The sequence below is a fragment of the Podarcis vaucheri genome, assembly GCF_965113315.1.
Source record: "Podarcis vaucheri genome assembly, chromosome: 4".
NCBI lineage: Eukaryota > Metazoa > Chordata > Lepidosauria > Squamata > Lacertidae > Podarcis > Podarcis vaucheri.
In genome coordinates, this window is record NC_138762.1 from 75,857,780 (window position 1) to 75,879,600 (window position 21,821).

At 41.0% G+C, this 21,821-nt stretch overlaps 1 protein-coding gene and 1 long non-coding RNA gene across 3 annotated transcripts in view; both read right to left on the reverse strand.

Annotated features, from left to right (window-relative positions):
- Nucleotides 1-287: 287 nt before the first annotated feature.
- Nucleotides 288-2,479, reverse strand: LOC309530948. The gene is made up of 2 exons (XR_014218985.1): nucleotides 1,932-2,479; nucleotides 288-1,789 (listed from the first exon to the last, which is right to left on the reverse strand). It is a non-coding gene; the product is annotated as an uncharacterized lncRNA (long non-coding RNA).
- Nucleotides 2,480-7,235: 4,756 nt separating this feature from the next.
- Nucleotides 7,236-21,821, reverse strand: part of GABRG3 (gamma-aminobutyric acid type A receptor subunit gamma3) — a 294,933-nt gene continuing 280,347 nt past the window's right edge. The window contains exons 7-10 of one of the 2 annotated variants that reach the window (XM_082220126.1): nucleotides 18,939-19,001; nucleotides 11,846-12,042; nucleotides 10,461-10,490; nucleotides 7,236-10,015 (exon numbers count right to left, since the gene is read on the reverse strand). In XM_082220126.1, the coding sequence (XP_082076252.1) occupies nucleotides 9,737-10,015; nucleotides 10,461-10,490; nucleotides 11,846-12,042; nucleotides 18,939-19,001 (569 nt within the window). In that variant the 3' untranslated portion in view covers nucleotides 7,236-9,736. Of the gene's footprint in view, nucleotides 10,016-10,460; nucleotides 10,491-11,845; nucleotides 12,043-18,938; nucleotides 19,092-21,821 lie in introns of both variants that reach the window. The other variant, XM_082220125.1, reaches the window with a different exon arrangement.

Here is a 21,821-nt window from a genome sequence, read left to right on the forward strand (position 1 = left end):
GCTACCTAAGCTAAAATGGCATACTGGCACTAGTGCTACCTGTATTAATCAAGGCACATTTTGGGCACAGAAGTATACTTTCAGTTCACTAAAACATCACAAGCTGTACTGCTAATGAAGAAGGGAAAACCAGTTTTAAAATAATGAACCTTCTGTAGTTTTTGTATGTGATTCTTTTTTCTTTTCTTTTTGAAAAAATTGTGTTGTAGTTCAACAGTATTCCAAATCAAAATGACCATAAGGTGAGCTGCAAAACAAACAGTACAGTTGGGTGTGTTACTTTCTTTTCACTAATATAACTATAACTATAATTGTTGTGTTATTATGGTACAATATCTTGCAGTGAATGACAACACAACTAAAGAGTTTGATCCTGCAAATTCTCCATCCAAGAATATTTTCAAGCTTGTTTGTTCCTTTTGTGTACAATTTTGATTATTTGGTTCTTTTTTGAAGTGTCACAGTAAAAAGAAGATGCATACCTTGGCTTTCATATATATTTAAAAACCGAGTCTGATTCCTTAATATGGATAGATCCAGAAGTGTGTTTTTGGCTTCTTCTTGATAACTAGTTTTAAAATATGTGTATGTAGAACCTCCACAAGAATTTCATTTCATTTTGGGGTACTTACTGAAAAACCTAAATATATTGGCACATTATGGCTTTGTCAAAACTGACAAGGGAGTGGACAGATTTTTCTTCCTGATCTGATGTTACATTATTTTCTTTAACCTTGTAATATTGCAAGTCAACCGAAGCAATTTGGGGAGGGGGATTATTTGAGTGTGGATAATTTAGAGAATAATTTGTAGCAAGTTACAGAGAGTTGGCACAACTTTTGTATAGACGATTAAATTGGGTAGACATGACACATTGCTCAGTGACCCAGAGGTGGGCATAAGAAAGACTTGTCTCTCTGGATTTAAGCAAGGTCAGTCTAGTTCAACATTCTGTTCCCAACAGTTCCCAATGTTATGCCTTCAACAGAGCTAGGTGATGCTTCTGGGAGTACACAACAAGCCATGATGCAAATGACCATTGTCTTACTCTCTGTTCCTTCCATCTGATAGTCAGTGCTCTACTGCCACTGAATGGGAAGGTTGCATTTCATTGTCATGGCTGATAGTTCTTGATAGACCTATCTTCAGTCTATACAACTGCCTTGCAACACTTCCTAATTGGTAGATTATCAATGTGACGATGAAATGTCAAACACTCATTTCCACTTTGACTGAGCTTTGTGAGTCATGCAAAAATATTTGGAATAAAGGGAAAAAAGAGGACTACCCATAGAACTCTGAAACAAAACTGAAAAGTCATTCACCTCCTTTCTTTGCAAATGCTTTTCTACTGGCTCATTCATCTCTACTTCACCTGGGACCTTAGCAGTGATAAGGTTAATGATAAGGTCTTGAGGCATTGTGGTCATTTTTGGATATGTGCATGTCTTGTGGGAGATGAGAAACGCATTCAGTTTGAAAATAAGAGGAAGAGAAAAGGTTGCTGGGTGGTTCTAATTGGATTGTCTTCTTCCTCCAATGGTCCATAAAGACATCTCGGTCTGGGAAATGTGAGTTCTGCAAGCTACATGAGTCAGATATACAAAGTAAGGTGTGTAGGCAGCACATAAAAATATTTTATAGTACTTTCATGTTTCTTCTCTTGAAAGCATAACCCCTGTCCAATTAAGTAGCACTTTTTATCACCTCAAAAAAATAAAGAATGAAGGAAAATCTCAGTTTTGTACTTTGGGATAATGGTAGTCATCAAATGTCTGAATAATCTGAACTTTCCTCACTGAATGAAGATGTTCTGCGAGAGGAACTTCACTGATTATCTTTGAATAACATCTAAAGCAGGGCTGGCGAACTTCCCATCAGCCCCAGTTAGTATGCCAAATGTTCAGGGATGATGGGAGTTGTAGTGCAACAACATCTGGAGGGCTACAGGTTCCCCAACCTTGCTTTAGATGCTGCTCAACCAATAAGTGAAGTTGACCTGCATATACTTTACACAAGAATACAGCAGCAGAAAATGTCGTTGTTTCATATGTAGTCCAAATATTATTATTTTCCCCTAAAGCACAGTTTAAAAAGTTTGGACCAATTCTATTCATCACTGTGCTAAGAAAACTTCCCATACAATTGTGGACTAAGATCACAGCACTGATACTGCCGTCCTTCTGTTGGCGGTAGAACTGGACTCCAGTCCCCCCACCACAGCAGCCATCAGTACTTCTGCACTGACAGCTGCCTCCTGCCTCCTGCCCCTGCTCTATCACTCATTAGTTTGGTTGTGAGGTGTTGTCAGTTCTAGAGAGAAGGGGCAGCATCCCCTCTCTAGGCCTCTCATGCTGCATCATCTAAGCCATTTTGGTCCATTGATATTACAAAGGCCATACAAATTTGTGTCAGCTAGCTATAATACTTTCTTGGGTTCCATGATAACTGCAGATGGTGACAGCAGTCACGAAATTAAAAGAAGAGTCGGACACGACTAAACGACTAAACAACAAGAAGCTATAATAGTAAGGACGTGAGCTTCTTGAATTCTGTTCAACTCAGACGTGAGCAATTTATATTAAGCTGAGGCTGATCAAACTCAGCAGAGTTGCACTGTATTCTACAAGCTGCTCCTTTTACAATGTTTGATCTGATTTGCGTGACATGGTAACCAAACCATTGTTTAATGAGACTGCATAAATATGAAGGTTCCCAGAGAGGACCTCATGTTTTGGCTCAGCATCTTCCATACTAGGGTTCCTGGTTAAGCTCTTGCCTCACTAACCCCAAGCTGTAGTTAAGGGAGTCTGCACATTTGCATTATCTGGCTAAGCTATACTTTGGCTTACCATGCCATGCAAAACTGCCCTTTGTCTATCCTCCCCCTTTTGGAGAAGGGTGTATTTTGGCCTATGTTCACTTATAGTAGTGTGATTCGTTCCAAATGCTATATATGGTATTAAGAACATAAAAAATAATGTTCTAAAATTATTTGAGTTGGCTTCTCTGTCTTTGAACACATTTTTTTCTGTGAATCCCATTTTGAAGGGATCGCGGAGGCTTCATTTCCTTGGGAGAAATAAAAGACAAAGAATAGTTGGGAATGGAAACAAATGAGAAATCAATACGCCAATTAATTCAGACATGCTGTATAGCATTTTAGCTCATAGGTTAAGACTCTAGTACAAGGACCACTTAGCGTAGTGCTGCTTATTTGAGAACCAAGGGCAAGGGGAGCTGCAGTTCTTGTCCAGTGTAAGTGGCTTGTAAATTACAGCCAATGGGCTGGATCAACAGAATATTGTATAGGGCAGTTATGTTCATCTACCTGTGAGTGCGGATGGGGTTTATTTTTAATTTTTTATGGGGGGGGAGAAGAATGAATTTGGCTTTGGTGGATAATTGAGCGATGAATTCCATAAAAACCAGTAATGCTTCTACAAGGCACTAAATGCTCAACAAATGCTGCTTTTAATATTATGGGGAAATATGATTGCTGGTTGCTGGTTGACATAAGGTACTGCAATGGGGGGAGTTTTGATATGTGAAACATTTGCTTCTACTGGACAAAAATTGGCAATAAAGAGCAGAAGATCTTTGTTGCTTATTTTACAGCATATCTTAATGATAAAGCAAGGGTTTTTAGTGTCAAAGAACAATCCCTACGATTTCCTCTTGCCCTTTCATTTAAAACATTTAATTGCTTCTATGTGGCAAAATAAAATATAAAACACTTGGACAAGCGTTGTCACCGATGCCTGCAAATTATGTTTCTTTCCTTCCATTATTTTCAAAAGCCAAGGGATGCGCTAACAGTCGCTTGGAAGAGATATCACAACACCAGTTAGAACTGCAGCAGGGATGCTCCAATATCACAGTTGGATCCGCCAGCTCCAGATTAAAATGGCACCTCCTTGTCATTAGTGGGAATAAGCCAAATAAATGACTTGCACAGTTATGTTTATAGGGTTATGGGGTGAAATTACTGCTACATTTCTTTCCACTGAATATTTTCAGGGAAGGGAGTAGCATTACTGAGCCCGGCTGCGGCTGGGGAAGGCAGGATATAAATAATTTATTATTATTATTATTATTATTATTATTATTATTATTATTATTATCTCCAGCCGTCTAGTTGACCACTTTGAAAACAGGAGGCAGGACTAGATGGACCATTGGCCTGATCCAGCAGGCTCGTCTTATATTCTTACTCGGCCAAATCACTAGAATGGATCGTGGAAACTGAAACAGGCATCTTTGTTTCAGTAGGATCCAGCAAGCTGGAGATCTTAGTGCTGAACCCTATTTTCTCTACGTCAGCCCTGAAAGTGGAGCAGCATTTTTGACTCCGTTCTCGGTTTTTTGTATTTTTAAAAAAGCTTGCTTCACTGTGGGAGGCGATCTTCCTATGATAAATAGTGTAGGTGGCACTGCCATCAGCTTCTCTGCGTAGGGCTCTTCCTTTAGCTTATTGGCCCATTGAAGCAGCGATGGAATACCATGGGGCAGTGCCCCCCACGGATGTTCCACTTGCCCTGGCAAGTGTGCTGCTGCCATGTGACCCTCGTAAATGCGGCTTTTGGTGTTGGAGCGGCAGTAGTGTGGGGGGGGGGCAGCACCTTCCCATTTCAGCTGAGACAGTGAAATGGGGTGGGGGCACCTCTGCTTATGGCAGCAGTGTTGTAATTCACAGCCTACCATAATCACAGCCTGTTATGCCTCTGTTTAAATGATGTTACATCCATGTCATTCCAGAGGCATTTCTCGTCTCACTCTCAATAATCTCTGGCTGTAGCATCATTCAAACAGTCCCCTGAACCACTGGCTGTAGTTCCATCATTACAATTTCTAGATCAGGTCTAATGCTCTGGAAAACAACAGAACCCCTGGATCCATTCTAGAAATGGTTTCAGCCCTGGCAAAAGTCAACGTTCTGGCACAAAGTCAGCTGTGGCCCTTGCTTAATTCTGGGACAAGCAGATCAAGGCAAAAGTTAGCTCAAGTCCGTACGCTTTTTCACCTTTCTATAAGGTACTTGAAGAATGTATCGTAGGAAAGAAGAAAGGCTGGAAAAGTGGTTGTTTCAATGTCCTCCAGCACTGGTGATCAATTGGCTGAACTTCATTCACTGGAGGAAGTTCCTATCAGGGGCACAGGGTGACATCAAACATCAGAGTAGCTGAAGCCCATTGATTTCAATTGGTCAGCTTTGAATACGAGTTGGTTGGACATGGCTTCTTGTGTACAATAATTACCAGAACTAACACGAGCACAACAGTGCAGTGTCATGAAAAATGGTAGGGAAGAGCTGAGAAGCTGACATAGGCCCTTGAACTGTCCATTACTCCCTAAAAAGGGCATCCTCATGCTGTTATAATTATGGCACAGCATACACAAATTGCAAATCATTTTACTTCATGCTGATCCCAATGAGATTAAGTGAATTGCATGCTTGTCTCCATCCGATTTTGTTGTGCTTGATACCCTCTTCAGAGGTAATTCATAACACACAAGGAAAATAGGCAATGTTTATATGAGTTCTGTTTTGTTGGAAGTGGGGTTTTGCTGACTGATCACTTACCTGAATCTAGTTTCTCTAGGTGCATTATTGTTTAAAGCGAACAATTTATTTTAAGCTGTGGCGGATCACCAAAGTCTTGCTGTACTCAAGCCATGTAATAGCTATCTGGTTCCAGAAATACAGGCACAGGAATTTGGAAGGCAAGCAAAGGAATCAGTAATAAATTCAATGGGTCAAAGTGGAAACGAGGGCAATGAAGAAGCAATAGATCCTATGAAAGGAGGAAAACCTCAACATATCTCATAAGCAGTCTACCACACAAATGCCAGGATGATATCATAAACCAAGTCAATGACTGTTTTCAGAGGGCAGAAGCCATAGAACTTTTAGTTACATGATTTTGTGTGTTTTTTTGGGGGGATGACCATGATCCTGCCAAAGATAAATATTTTTAAGTTTCATTGATTTCAATGCAAATAGTACAGTCATACCTCGGGTTGAATGTGCTTCGGGTTGAGCGCATGCGAGTTGTGCTCCACGACAACCCGGAAGTAATGGAGCGTGTTACTTCTGGGTTTCGCCACTCACGCATGCGCAGACACTCAAAATGACATCACACACATGCGTGGAAGTGGCAAAATGCGACCCGCGCGCGCGCAGACGCGCCGTCATGGCTTACGTTGCGTTCAGGATGCAAATGGGGCTCCGGAACAGATCCCATTCGCATCCCGGGGTACCACTGTAGTTTAATTCTCTCCAGATACTATCATTGGCTTCCATCTGTATTTGGAAGCATTGTTGAATTTTTGAGGATGAGGATTCCTGTCTACATTTGGTTATATTAAACACTTAGGTTATATATCTGTACAAATTTAGATTTGCCATGCTCAATGATTCATAGGGTGAAGGATGAAAATTTAAAGCCAATTTTCCTAAGAAAATTGGTTTAAGAGACTTTCAGACCCCTGAAATGTTGGCCTGTGGATGCATTGTCTGCACTATTTTCATAACATACTTGTTTTGTAACAAGATAGAATAAATGTCTTGCATGAATGTGTGGCACAGGGTTAAGATTTTTACCACTCAGGCAGCCCAAGATTTCTGTGAGGTTTTTTTTTTTTTTGGTTTTTTTTTTGGCCAAGTTAGGAAATCAGTCACTTCTGATCAGATGAGGTACTTTGGTAAAAGAGCATTTTAAGCCGCAAATGATGTTGTTTGTTAATTACACAATTAATTGTCCAGATAAGGCACGGTATTGTGACTGAATCCCCATAGAAAACTAATGCTAGACTATAAAAGTACTGTCCTATAAAACGAGATTTCTGTTTACATATTTTTATGTAATTGGGGAGAAAGTGTGGCTTTCCCCCTTCTATAACAGAGGTGAGAAGCCTTTGGCCATACATTTGCTGTTGGATTTCAACTCCCATCAGCCCCAGCCAGCATAGTTTATGGTCAGGGATGATGAGATTTATAGTCCAGCAATATCTGAAGTGCCACAGCTTCACTACCGCCCTCCTATACAAATGAATATCTAACTTCCCGTTGAAGGTCATGGAGCTGGATTACATTTTTGTACTTTTTCAAAGAAAGGCTCAGTGCAGTTACCAATGATCAGAATCTAATGTGGTCCACTGAAATGCACAGATTTTCATTGGATAGAGTGTTTGCAGGATCTGTTGCTAGGCCATAACTAGCTTGGTTTGGATACTTATGTTAGCAATTCAGGGGTGTGTTTTGTTATTTCTTTGTTTTTGCAATGATAGCTCACGTTGTTCTTACCAGAGGTCCATGACTTTTAGTACACATATGTGTAGGCTCTTCTACATTTCACAGCTTTTAGAAAAATATGAACTGAACTCAAAAACACCTCCCCATCCACAACCCTACATAAGAAGAGAAGGCTGAAGTCTTTTGAGGTTCTTTTAAAAAAAAACAAAACAGCAGCATAACCCAAACAAATTAATATTTTGGTCTAAGATAAATATTTCAGAGTATCTTAGGACAGAGTGAAGTGCACTCCTAAATTCTTGAACCAGCCAGCTAGATAATTAGGACTATTGTACATGTTAAACTACACTCTATCCTTGTGATGGAGTTTTGCTCTCAAAAACTGAATTCATTTAACATATTAGAAACATAGGAGGCTGTTTTTTTACCAAGTCAGACCAATAGTAAGTATAATTTCCCATGACTGGTAATGGTTCTCTAGGGTTTCACATGGGAGTCGGTCCTGTGTAAAACCCTGAAAAGATGCCACATTGAACTTGGGGACCTTTTGTATGCAAAATGACCACAATGCTCTACCACTGAGCTGTGGCCCTTCCCTTAATTTTCTCTGCTTCCATGTCAGAACTTCACTTAATTTTGTAAAAAAATTTTTTACAGTTTTCAAATTAAGTATTCATTCCTTAAAAAAAATCAAGGAAATTCCATTTCCTATATTTCTCATACTATTGTTTCCAACATGCTCTTGAGACTCATTCTCGCCTTCCCAATTTCAGAAGAAAATGAAAATAAATAGAACAATATGAACTGTGCACCACAGGCAATCATATCCATTTTGGAATAAGCAAAATTAAGGGTACAAATTGACAGAAAAAGGCATTTGATGGTATTGAGAGTACACTTTTGAAAATGCCATTCTATTCAAAGTTGGTGGAATTTTTTTGACAGAAGTAATACTTAAAACTTTTAAAAAAGAAAATGTAGATATTTTGGCACATTTATACAGGACTCTTGGAAGGGATATGAAGGGCTTCACAATAATGAACAGTTTGCACAACACAAAAAATGTGACACTTTCAGCAATTTAATGTCTGTGTACCAAAAGTACAAAACACATTTCCAGTTTAAAATCTATTAGTAGTTTTAAAAAATCCCAATATCTCTTCATCCATAATAACTTTTCAAAATGCACTCTTTATTACAACTGAAGCTGCAGTATTTCACTTCTTTCCCAATAAAATCCTGTTTGAACACATAAGGCTTCTGTTGTGCCAATACAGAGGAATGCTTACCAGTGCTGCTACTCCAAAGTGTGTGGAATTCCCTCACTACAAGCACTTCCCCCCATTCTTATCCAATTCATGACCTCAAAGGATAGCACATACAGATTAGGGCTTTCCAGTGGAATGAATGGGGGCCCTTGAATGTGCAAGGGATAACATGTGAGCTCACATGGAATGGTGATAAGCAGAGCAATTCTATACTCACATTTATGTTGGTGATCTGTTGGTGTGATGTCATCTCCACTGTCAGAGTGGCGTTTTTGCCACTTCCTAAGTCCAGTCAGCTAGCATAACTCAGGTATAGAATTGCACTCTGAGGTACATGAGTTTTATTCTGCACGGGCAGAATAAAACAAAACAGGATGGATCAGTAGCTTTCCCTCACTCCTAAATATCCATGAAAAAGAAACTCTAATGTATGGAAGAAACTTAATGGTAGCCTGCAATTAATCACATCCTCCTAGTGCTATTATATAGTGAACCGTACACCCAATCAGCTACAATCTGCTACACTACCATAAACAAGCTAAGCCTTATCAAGATTCAAGTACGTTATTCTAGAAATAATTTCCTGCAATGTTCGACCAGTCAGATTAATTTCACAACTTGTATTAAAGGGGTGCTACATTAGTAACACCAACACCTCTATATTCATGAGAAGCAAATGTTTAGGTTTCAAGTCAATCATACATTTTTTAAAAAAATCCTCAAATTAAAACCAAGACAAAAATATTATAAATCCCATGAAACGAATACCAGTGGCTTTTCAATGAACATCATAGATAGTCCACACCAATAAACATTTGCTCCCAGAATGTATTTAAAAGTTGGTGGGAATAATGTATGAATGAGTACTTGTCTTCAGCCTTCTTGCCTGAACGCTACATAGCAATTGGTAACCCAGGAAAAAAAACACACCAGCAAATCCTCCGTTATGTAGGAACAATAAATAAACATTTGTTATACAATAGTGTCTGGTGTACTTAGCAAAATAATAATAATAATAATAATCTCATACTTGAAATGAATATTTTATTTTGTTGGTTTTTTTTCCAGGCAAAGGTGTAAATAAAATCTTCTCTTTCTCTGATGACAAAGCGTAAGGTGACCTTTACTCTGTGCGATGACACTGGCCAGGTCCTTATCTTCCACATGTTCTCCATCCCTAAGAAGTGTGAAAACACAGTTTCCTTCACCATTTCTAGAGATAGAGATATCCAACCCAGTACACCAAGTTAAACAGCAGGAATGATGTCGGGAAGAAGACCCTTGAATAAGAGTCTAGTTCTAAGATGTCTATGTGTATCCTTCCTTTCCGCCATGAACCGGATTTACATTCTTCGTAACAGCAGAAAAAGCTCTGGCAGTCCTTCCCATCCAGACATTCATAGATACAATTGTCTTCAAATTCTTGCCAGTACATGGCATTATTCAATGCGATGACTGTAGGAGGAGGCCTCATCTCTAGCACAGAATAGTTCTAGGGGGGGAAAGAGAGGACAGAAGAGATAGTATCTTGGCTACTAGAGGGACTTCAGAGTTTTGGCATGCAGATACTTTGGGCTGGTCTAGACATCCCCCTAGGACTGTACCACTTCAGCATTCAGGAAGGAATGGTACAGCTTAACTGTACCATGTCCATAGCTTTCATTTTCATGGTGAAAAGCTGCACAGCGGGCTAGCGCCGAATACTAACAACTAAAGTCTTAAGGTTAACAGACACATTCTTTTTGTTGAATCAAAACCTGTGTTTTTGTATTAAGGCAAAGTATAAAGAAGCATGAAGGTGAAGCATTTATTTACTTCAGTTTTATTTCAATTTGCATTCATAAAGCTCAGGGGAAAGTAGAAGAAAGTATTTCCATTCATAGCAACATTTTAGGCTGTATTAATTTTTTTAAAAGAGGTTTAAAAACCGTACTCACCATCATGTGCCCGAAACTGACATCAGGTAGCTCAAGTAAAAGAAATCAGAGAATAAGGAGAAAAACTCAGAAGAAATGACATGACTAGAATACACATTATATGGTGTATACGTTTTTGCCAGTTTCTCAAATATTAAAGAGGAGGGGAGTTTTGATACAGAATGTGAGGATCTTAAACATCCCATAAGATGTCTAAGATCATTGCATTCTGTATCTAAACTGAATTGTCCAGATCCTGTCTGTGGGCAAGATCCAGCCCAAATTAAGCCCTTTTCACTTCCATGGGTTTCAACGGGAAGCAATAAAATGTGAGCTTAATTTAAAATCAATGGGATTCACAGGTCATGAATCAGGCTGTTATGTTTAATGACATGGGGTGCTCCCCATGATTCATCCATGGCATTAAAACATTAAAGAAAATATATATATATCACTACTTCAGAGAAGGATAAATACATCACTGAGCTACTTGAAACTTTTACATATTAATGTCCTGCCTGGAGGCAAAGGCACATATTAACCCTTCCCCTGTGGCTTAGCGGGAAAAAATATCACAATACCTTTTTATTTGTAAATATATATATATAAAACCAAGGCTACAAAACTCTGGGAATTGTAAAATTTCAATATGGTCTGTGTAAAGTAGAAGAGAGAGCTTCTATGCTCTTGTGAATAGAAAAATTGCCGCATTTGACCAACTTTATGCCCGCCAGATGTTCTGGACTACATTTCTCATCCACACCAGTCAACATGGCCAAGGGAGGATAGGAGTTGTAGAACAAAACATCTGGAGGGAAAGTCTGTTCTACTGTGTTGCAATCCGTATTCCAATTCTTCTCTTGGGCCACTTTCACACCTTTTAAAGAGCTGTGGTGCCACTTAAAGCAGACATGGATTCCCCCCAAAGAATTTTGGGGACTGTAGTTTCCTAAAGGTCTTGAGAGTTGTTAGGAGAGCTCTATTTGCCTCACAGAGCTACACTTCTCCAGTGTTCTCCAGCAAGAGGTATTGACTGTTAAACCACTCTGGGAATTGCGCAAGTTATTATACCAACAAGTGGAGCAACACTTCCATGCCAACCTTCTGCCCTGGTTTCTAATGTTCAGTGATGCTCATGGTTGTGTCACAGCACACTCACCTGGTGCAAATGAAATTTGATGTGACCTGCTAGCACATCAGTCGAAAAGCCACATTTCCATAATGCAACAGGTTAAAGGAACATCGGAAAACAGCACAGAAGCACTATCATAATAATTTGGAAAATTACATTGTATTTCCTGCATCTGAATATTTCCCGCATGTCACAGAGGAGTGAAAACGTTGGATTCCACTCAACATCTGTTAATTCAGAAGTTTGGTCCCCCACTTCCCCCACCTCATCTTACCGACTTTTTCTTCTTTGTGCAGTGTGGCTTCCTGCAACTCGAGTAGTAGTTGAGGGTGGCATATTCCATCAGAGCAGCAAACACAAATAAGAAGCACACAGTCACAAAGAGGTCCATGGCAGTGACGTAGGAAACACGGGGTAAGGAGTTTCTTGCAATGGTGCTGAGAGTGGTCATGGTTAATACGGTGGTGATACCTGCAAATGAAAGCATGTCTTTTCATGTTTTTGAAAGGAAAACACACTCAGATGCAGAACAAAACTGTGATTCAATTATCGTTCTCTCTTTGAAGAAAGATGACTTCATTCTACATGGCTTCACAAGTCACAATATAGTTTGGTAGGACTTCTTTGTGTGTGTGTAAAGAAAAGAAAAGCATTTCACTGTGCAGCCAAAACAGAACAGAATGGAGGGATTTGCCCCCTTTTATTTAAACAATCAGTGCCACTTGTAAGCAAAGGTCATTTTTTGATTGGCTTTCCAATCAATCTGCACAGTCTAAATTGTGCGGCTGGATTACAAACGATCGATTGCTATTACTGTTGATTTATCAGTCGCTGCCTAAGCCACCATCTCAAGGCGATTTGCACATATGATAATTAGAAACAGTTAAAAATCATGAAACAGCAAATATATTTAAATAAGCCTAAAACTAGAACAAGTGGACGCTCATAGCAAAGGCTCGTTTATTTAGCTTGGGAAGCCTGTCAACTTGGGGAAAGTGTCTTCAATTGTTTCCAGACAGTACAAATAGTGGCCCCCGCAGATATCTCAACAGCAGTGCTATTCAACAGAAGAGGGGGAGGCACAGAAAAAGCAGGTTTCTGAGCTCTTGTGGTTCCACTGGAAAAACTGTTTGTTTCAATGGGTGGGTGCTACACTGTTACTAAAACAGAAAAAGAGCAACAGTTGGTTTTCTGGTGGAAAGCCTCAGCAGATCAGGTACATCCTACATGTCTTATGTTGCTTGCTTCTGGCATATGTCGAAGATCTCAAAGTATCATATACTGTAGAATTATACCTTCATCAAATCATTTGAGAGCTCCAGATAAAATGAATTATTTTCCATTTCTCTCCCCCACTCCCTATCCACTTTCTGATTATCTTCATTATTTCATCATAAAACGTACCACATACTAAGACCTTTGCTGAAGGGGATAAAGCCCTCTCTTCATACCACCAAGAGCAGCTGCCAAGAGCACTGGTATTTTCACTAATTAATTTCACTGAGCGAAATTTCTCTCTGATGTATCTCAACTGAGGTTAATAGGAGTTACACCCAGGGAGCTTTTGGCCCACTGAGACTCTCTATTCATTCTGTCTAATTAACATTAATGATATAGAGGCATAAGGATGTTTTCAGCAGGTAGCCTTTGGCAGTATTGTAAACAAATGTATTTTTGGAATCAGGCACTCTTTACTATTTCGCCTGGGAGGGTTTCCACTTTCAGACTTAAATAAATGCCCAACTATGAAACAAACAGAACTGATGGCTGTCCTATAAAAAAAGCTCGCCTGAAACTGACCACAGTGGAGTAGTGGATGGGTGCTTTAATAGAAGACCTTTAGACTGCCATTCTATCCCTATTTGCCCAGGAATAAGCTCCACTGAACTTAATGGGACTTACTTTAGAGTGGGTATGTACAGGATTGCACCACATAGTGTTGTGCTTAGCGTATTGGACTCAAACAGTGGCTTCCCAAGTGGGCAGTACTGCCCCCTGGGGGTGGTGGGATTACTTAGGGGAGCACTGAAAGCCAAGGGGGAGATGACTATTAGACTTCAAAAAACTGGAATCACTGGTTCAAGTTCACCAGCTTTGTGGAATTAATCAAACAAAATAGTTTCAACTGGATTTTGAGCAAATGTGCAAATAATTGCTGCTGTTTTGAATGTTCTTGTTTTATTATCTTCCTTAGTGGTTCATTGCGTTCGCCATTTTGAATAATGCTTTTTATAGGCAGGTTAGGGGGCACTGGGGATGGGCTTATGGAGCCAAGGGGGTGCTGCCTTGAAAAAAATTGGGAACCGCTGGACTAGTGCTAGGACTAGAACTAGGCAGACGAAGGTTCAAATCCCCATTCAGTCGTGGAACTCACCACATGACCTTGGGCCAAGAACAGTCTCTCAGCCTAGGTTACCTCACATGGTTCTTGTGAGGATAACATGGAAAGAAAGAGAACCATGCGTGCCATCTTGACATGCTTGGAAAAAAGTTGGGCTATAAATGCAATAATCAATACATACATAAAAGATCTGATTCATGCCTATCTGTCAGTTTCATGTAGATGTGTTTTTGGCTACTGATACTAATTGGTTGCCTTTGTCCATGGAGTTTTCTTGGCAGGGATACTGGAGTGGCTTGCCGGTTCCTGCTCCAGGTGTCACGAAATTAAAGGGCGCCTGCTCATTGGGAGAAAGGCGATGGCAAACCTAGACAGTATCTTAAAAAGCAGAGATACCACCTTGCCAACAAAGGTCCGTATAGTTAAAGCCATGGTTTTCCCAGTAGTGATATATGGAAGTGAGAGTTGGACCATAAAGAAGGCTGATCGCCGAAGAATTGATGCTTTTGAATTATGGTGCTGGAGGAGACTCTTGAGAGTCCCATGGACTGCAAGATCAAACCTATCCATTCTTAAGGAAGTCAGTCCTGAGTGCTCACTGGAAGGACAGGTCCTGAAGCTGAGATTCCAATACTTTGGCCACCTCATGAGAAGGGAAGACTCCCTGGAAAAGACCCTGATGTTGGGAAAGATGGACGGCACAAGGAGAAGGGGACAACAGAGGACGAGATGGTTGGACGGCGTACTCGAAGCTACAAACATGAATCTGACCAAACTGCGTGAGGCAGTGGAAGACAGAAGTGCCTGGCGTGCTCTGGTCCATGGGGTCACGAAGAGTCGGACACGACTAAACGACTAAACAACAGCAACAACTAATTGGTTAGTGTGCCATCTCACAGATCCCAGGATCCATATTGTTCTCACTCTTGTTTTACAGATGATACGGAATAAAGATACAGTGATTTGATTCAGGCCACACGCAGGAAAGGATGCCTCAAGTGATCAGTTAAGGGCACATGCAAGCGTGAGGACCCCTGATCAAATGCTTCAGAGCAGGACTGGGGTGAACACAACCCTGTCCACAGCTGATCTCAGTAGGGTCAACAGGACTGTGTTCACCCTGATCCTGCAACCCACCCTAGCAACCTCCCCTTTCCTACTGTCTTGAGGCAGGGGGAAGGCAGACAGCAAGGGCTTCAACACTTCAAGCTGGATTCAGACATTCCCCTGAGCACGCAAAAGACAGGAGATGGGAAGGGGTGTGCATGCAAGCCTTGCCTGCAATGTTCTCAAGATGCTGTCTGGATTTTTGCACGAAGGGTTCGTAGATCAGTGTTGAAGTTTGCAATTTCATTATGTGGTGACCCTATTTCAATCCAGGTTTCAAATCTCATCTATTGACTCAGGTCAACAGGACAAGAAGGGTTCACATTTCCTTACAAAAAGATTCCCAAGACCTAATGGCTAACATATCTGCTGTTGGATGAGGATGGGATCTTGATAACCAGGACGTTACCCTGTCCCACAAATCTGCTGCAGATATCTCCCCGGGGGCAGCCTTGAATTCTGATTTGCACCTCTGCAGCCAAATATTTCCTAACCTCCTCATTTCCCCTTGACCATTCAAATGTTTAAAAGATAATAGTATCCTCTGATTAAACTTCTAACCCATGCCGCCCTTTGATCAGACTGATAACAGAGGTTTGCAGTGATAAGCAAGCTGCTTGTGGAAAGCCAGGGCCAGAGGGCTTTGCTGCCTGCTAAAAACCACTTGACATTTACGCGATCTTTTTTCTTCCATAGAAAGTCGAGCATTGTGAAAATCTAATTCAAGAGCATGCTCTGTCATCATTTCATCACACTTTTGATAGAGAAATATTATTCACAGCTGTGCCCAATCATTTCTCATTTTCACAACTATGCCTAATCTAAAGTGGGTGGGTGGGGGGCACACGCAGAAATTTAGCAATGCCGAGTGGATTTTTTCGGGGGGGATGCAGGGGTACGCATACCCCTAAACATTTTGTGGATCTAAGTTTGGCCTCATAGAGGGGCAGTATTTCAATATGAGTAGGAAAATGAGAGTACCCCTAAACATTTTTTTTTTGGGGGGGGGAAGCACTGGCAATGCCTGTTTCTCATCCCCTCTCTTCAATACTACAGTAGTGGCAATAGCAAAGCTTTAATATTTGTCCCTCGATAGTGTTACACAACTCTTCCCCTTTTTCTATCTGTGAAACATGCTTTATATGGAGCATAAGCATGCAATTCTGTACATAATTACCCAGAAGTAAGCCAATACGACATGCATATCTATGCTGAACTGTGTGTTTGTGGCATTTTCTGCATATGTATTACACTAGCAGCCCTTGGAAAATCAGTGTCTTTGATGGGGATAGATAACCAGAATTCCTCCAGAAATTGTTGGACTACAGTTCCCGTCACTCCTGCCCATTGGTCATACTGGCAGGGGCTGATGGGCATCGTTGTTTAGCATCATCTGGAACGCCACAAGTTCTGCTTCTTCACCTTGAAATAAAACCCATGACATACACTCCAGATGTTATACTTTTGATGCTATCCGATGGCTGCATTTTTAAATCTGTTCCTCCTGGTTGATTTTTTTTTACCCTTTGATCCTTTGTATATTATGAATGACAGCTCCCATCACCCCTGACTATAGCCCAGTAGACATCTGAAGATCACATATGAAGTCACCCCGATTTACTGTTTTGCAGATAAGATGCAGCCACAGGGAGGCAGAGTCTCCATCTGCATATATTGGCTTTTCTAATAAGTGGGGGAAATTGTTCATGTGGGATATTAGTGTTATCTGGAAGAAATCATCCACCAACAACAAACGGTCCTTCTGCAGGAAGGAGAGGCAAGCATGAGCAGCAGGAGGAGAAACTGGGAACTGTGGGGGCTTACTGGATGGTTGCAGTTGAGCTAGACATTGGTAAAAGGTAAAGGGATCCCTGACCGTTAGGTCCAGTTGTGGCCGACTCTGGGGTTGCGGCGCTCATCTCGCTTTATTGGCCGAGGGAGCCGGCGTACAGCTTCCGGGTCATGTGGCCAGCATGACTAAGCCGCTTCTGGTGAACCAGAGCAGCGCACAGAAACGCCGTTTACCTTCCCGCTGGAGCGGTACCTATTTATCTACTTGCACTTTGACGTGCTTTTGAACTGCTAGGTTGGCAGGAGCTGGGACTGAGCAACGGGAGCTCACCCCGTCGCAGGGATTCAAACTGCTGACCTTCTGATCGGCAAGCCCTAGGCTCTGTGGTTTAACCCACCCTTAGACATTGGTAGAGCAGATGAAAGATTTGGTAAGCCAGCTACAGGGCTTGTGAACTGCCATGAGTGGTTGCATAATACACAGAACTCTGTGTATGCATAGTGGTGCTTTCTGGCCATGTGAAAGGGCAATTGGTTTGGGACCAATTGGTTTGGGATTTGTCCAGAATCAAAATTGTGTCTGCTTGTGGCTCCGGTTTCTCACAGTTACCCAAATGCAGTAACTACTCTGCCATCACTGTTCATGAAAAGGAGCTCTGAGTCACTCCAGAGTCCTCCTTCTACTGCCCCTAATAACTTCGCGCTGCAACAATGGTAGTGCTTTTCACAGCGCGACCTCTTCAGCAAAGTAATAAAGGGCACCAGGATTCCTTTCCTGTCTGCTTGATCTCCCTCACCATGACCAATCTCTTGGGGTTGGTTCACTTTGATTTCTCATTGTTTGATGACTCACAGCTGAGTAGATGAATTGAAAAAACCTCATTCATTGTGCTTTGAGGTGAGATGCAGTATTTGAAAGTTCTGCCTGTTGTGTTGGATCTACCGCCATGCCCCATTCATTCACATCTGCCTGTGTGGACTTGTTCTTAGAACACTGCATTCAGGATACCTTGCGATGGTAGTCTTAGCAGCTTGGATTAACAACCTTGACAATGTCATATCATAAGGAGGAGAGTGCACCTATACATTTGCATACCACAACAAATCCAAACTAGAGGTTTGCCCTATCTGTGGGCAAAGAAATTGTGGGGATGTTTTTACCAATGGAGGATTTCCCTAGAGGGAGAAGAAATTCTCCAACATTTTCTTGCGGGGTGTGTGTGTGTTTGAACTCACCATTAGTAGTGACAGCACTTCATTTTCTTCTAAGGTTTGGGTTTGGGGTTTGTCTCAGTGTGACCATCATTTTGCTCGTCCCACGGTACTTTGAACTAGGTCTGGCACCAGCACTGGGCCAGACTGGTCCCTGGTCAAGGTACCTGTGTGCCTGAATGGTCCCTTCACTGACCCAGCCTGGACACACTGCCATTCATTGCCTATCTGCTAGGAGTCTGGGTGCTTTACAGCAGAAGCAGGTGGTGGTGCCACTTTTGAAGCTCAGCTCCCACCTGTGGTGGCTGCCTGCCATTTTAAGTTACCCAAAATGCAATGCCCTGGCCCATAGATGTATGAAATATATCAACTGATTGTATCTATAGCCCAGGGAACTGGTGTGGGGCAGTGAAAGCAGTAGCAGTGCTAGAGAAATCGTGTAGCGATCACCCAGGGTTCCCAGTCATATACCCATTCATTGTTGTATGAGAATTCTTAGGGTGCTTCAAAAACAATGAGAAAGATAGAGTTTGCAATCTAAGAAACCCTGTTCTAATCTGCACTATACTATTAAATCCCTATTTTACCACTTTAAAAAGTCCTGGAAACGGTGGTTTGTTAAGGGTGCTGAGAGTTTTTAGGAAGACTCCCCTCACAAAGCTACAATCTCCAGAGTTCCCTAGGAAGAGGGATTGATGGGTTAAACTACTCAGGCAGGAACAGAATGTCCAAATTTGCAGGATGCAAGCTGTCTCTTTCTCCCCCTGCCCCACTTCTCAATCTCTCTCTCTGACATATATATTTGCCATGAAGCAATTGTTCACTGGAAATTAGATTGAATTTCTCTACTGACAAAGAACATAGGCAGGATTCAAATCCAGCGTGACACACACACACACAAATTCTGAGAACTTACCTAGGGCTGTTCTTGCTGGTGTGGCATCCTTTTTAATCCAAAACGATACCCAGGATAAGACAACTGTTAATATACAGGGAATGTATGTTTGAATAGTGAAGTATCCCATTCTTCTACTTAAATCGAAGTATATAGTCATGACTATATAATCACCTGCAAGAATAAATAAATTGTAGAATTTGGTAACTGGCTTGTAGAATCCAGTGGGAGTCTGCTCACATGAAGAAGGAAACAGAGAACATTGCTGTAATGACTTACAATGTTAACATTCATGGGTGACACAGTGCTTTGAATAGAGAATACCTTTATATCAGTGATGACAAGATCACCTGGGGCTGGAGAGCCAAACTTTTCCAGGGCCCACACCCATTTTTTTTTTTTACTATAAAAACCCCAACTCCCCCTAATTTGACATCAACGTTATGTTAATCAGAATCTAAAATTTGAAACAAGGAACGCCCAACACATTCTGGCACCTGAGGAAAACTACAAAATAGCAGTGCACCACCACCAGTTCAGAGGAGTGAAAATCAGCTTGGGAATGAAAGGGGAGGGTGGAGAGGGGGAGCAGGTGGCGGCAGCTGAAGCAGCACTCTTCCCAGGTGGTCCAGATCTGCTGCCCGAAGCAGATGCCTCATTCCACTTCATGGTCAAGCCACCCCTAATTTGAACTATTTGAATATGGCAAGTTATATAATCTGAAACATGTACAGTGGTACCTCGGGTTACAGGCGCTTCAGGTTACAGACTCTGCTAACCCAGAAATAGTACCTCAGGTTAAGAACTTTGCTTCAGGATGAGAACAGAAATTACGCGGCGGCAGCAGCGGGAGGCCCCATTAGCTAAAGTGGTCTTCATGTTAAGAATATTTCAAGTTAAGAACGGACCTCCAGAATGAATTAAGTTCTTAACCTGAGGTACCACTGTACAGCAAATATATAATAATTTAAAGTTATTAGGTATATACATATTGTCCTTGATGTGACTTGGGACCCTAAGGGAAATACTGCTGTGCCTTTCCAAAGTTGCTGTCAGAACAGATGTATGCCTCAGTCCCCACCCCACCCCACAGTAGCCTTGATGATAACACCACCATTTGTATAGTTTTTGTAATGGTGTGGGAGGCATAGGGCACATTGGGAACTCCCAAAGGGTCTGCTCCGGCTCCTAGGCCTTATGTTTGAAATTGCTAAGTGCTGCTTTCTGTTATCGACTCTGGAGCTTCTAAGAGGCAAATGAATTTTAAATCAACGGATTCGAATAGGTTGTGCAATGCAACGGAACTGTAATGAGAGACTATGTGAAAGTAAGCTTTCTTTGAAATGAGTGGGCTTAATTTCGAAATCTTGATTCCTTATTACCGAACAGAAGGTTGTCAAAGAAAGTGAGTTTTATTCACCAGGCTTAGACAATATGCAGTGTAGTTTTTGCAATACATGTAATTTGTATTTTCTGATTATGTGACAAAACAGCTCTTTACGTGAAGTGCAACAGAAGTGTGAAATAATTACTTCACCTGGCAAAATATAAAATGAAAAAGAGATTCAATAATAACTTGAAAGGGAGAAATTTTGTTTAGGCTTACAAATTTAAATAATGTATTATTTGAATAATGTAATGTGGCCCCAGGCTTCTTACCACTTCTCTTCATTTTTAGCATGTTATTGATCTCAGTAATATATAGAGATAGCATTATAGCACAAAAGAAACAACACAGGAAATGACTTGGCTGATAAAAATGTGCCTTTTATTAAGGGATCATGTTCCCAGCTTTGAAGAAACTTATAAATAAAATTAAGTCAACTCTTAATAAGACTACCGTATTCAGAGAGGATGCAATTACATGGCTGAAAGACTTTGTAGCAGGATTTGAATGAGATGTACGTGGGATCAGGAAAGAGGCAAGTGTTTGACAAATAAGGAAAGGTGAGCAAAGAGAGCAAGTGAATAATGTTAACTAGAAAAAAAGATTAGGTGGCTCCTAGAAGAATATCAACTAGCTCTTTTGAAATAAATTTAAAAAATTAAAAAATTGTCCAGTAGCACCTTCATCAGTAGGTTTACCATACCCATTTTCCAGTTGGTTATCATCTGTCTGAACACCTGGAGAACCATGCATTTTCTGCACTGGTTCCTGTTTTTTGGAATGTCTTTGCACTGGAGTTTCTACAGACACAGCCTCTTTCCAGACAAAAGTATTCAAAAAGTAGCTTTCCGATTAGTTAGGAGACTTTGATTGATTGAATTGTGACTTGTTTAACCCAACCTTCCTTGTAAATCACATTGGAAGCTGCTATGGCCAAGAGGTAGTCTAGGAAGAGAGTAAATAACTTTTTTTGTGTGTGGGCAGTGCTTTATTATGATGCGATATAGGAAAAGGATGGTAAAGAAAAGGTTTTTAAGCAGATACTGAGCCTATTTGGGATGTTTCAGTAATGGGTTTCCTGAATTGACAAGGGGCTGGTCAAGATGACCTATGATGACCCTTCCTATTCCATGTTTTCATTGTCAGTAAATAGTTAAATTGATTCAAGGAGGAGAGCCTCAAGTGGCAATTGTATCTAAGGCGATCTCCCTTTTTTCCTCATTTCCTTTTACAAGCACATTCTCCTTCTGTTCAGCCTTTCTCTGACATAACCGCTTATTTCATTCCTTTTATACAATAGGCTGCAATTTTCATGCTGGCAATCTCTTGTGCTTGTAGCTGCTTCCCATTTAGCTCAAACTCAACTTCCTTAAAGAAAGGCACCTCATCTTTTGATGGCTTCCGCAAAAGGATATAAACACACACTCTGAGGAAAAGTGTTTCTTAAAAAGGCCTCCCACTGTCCTGAAACTGTAGAGAATTATCATTTAAGTACAGGTTTACTACATTGGTTGAAG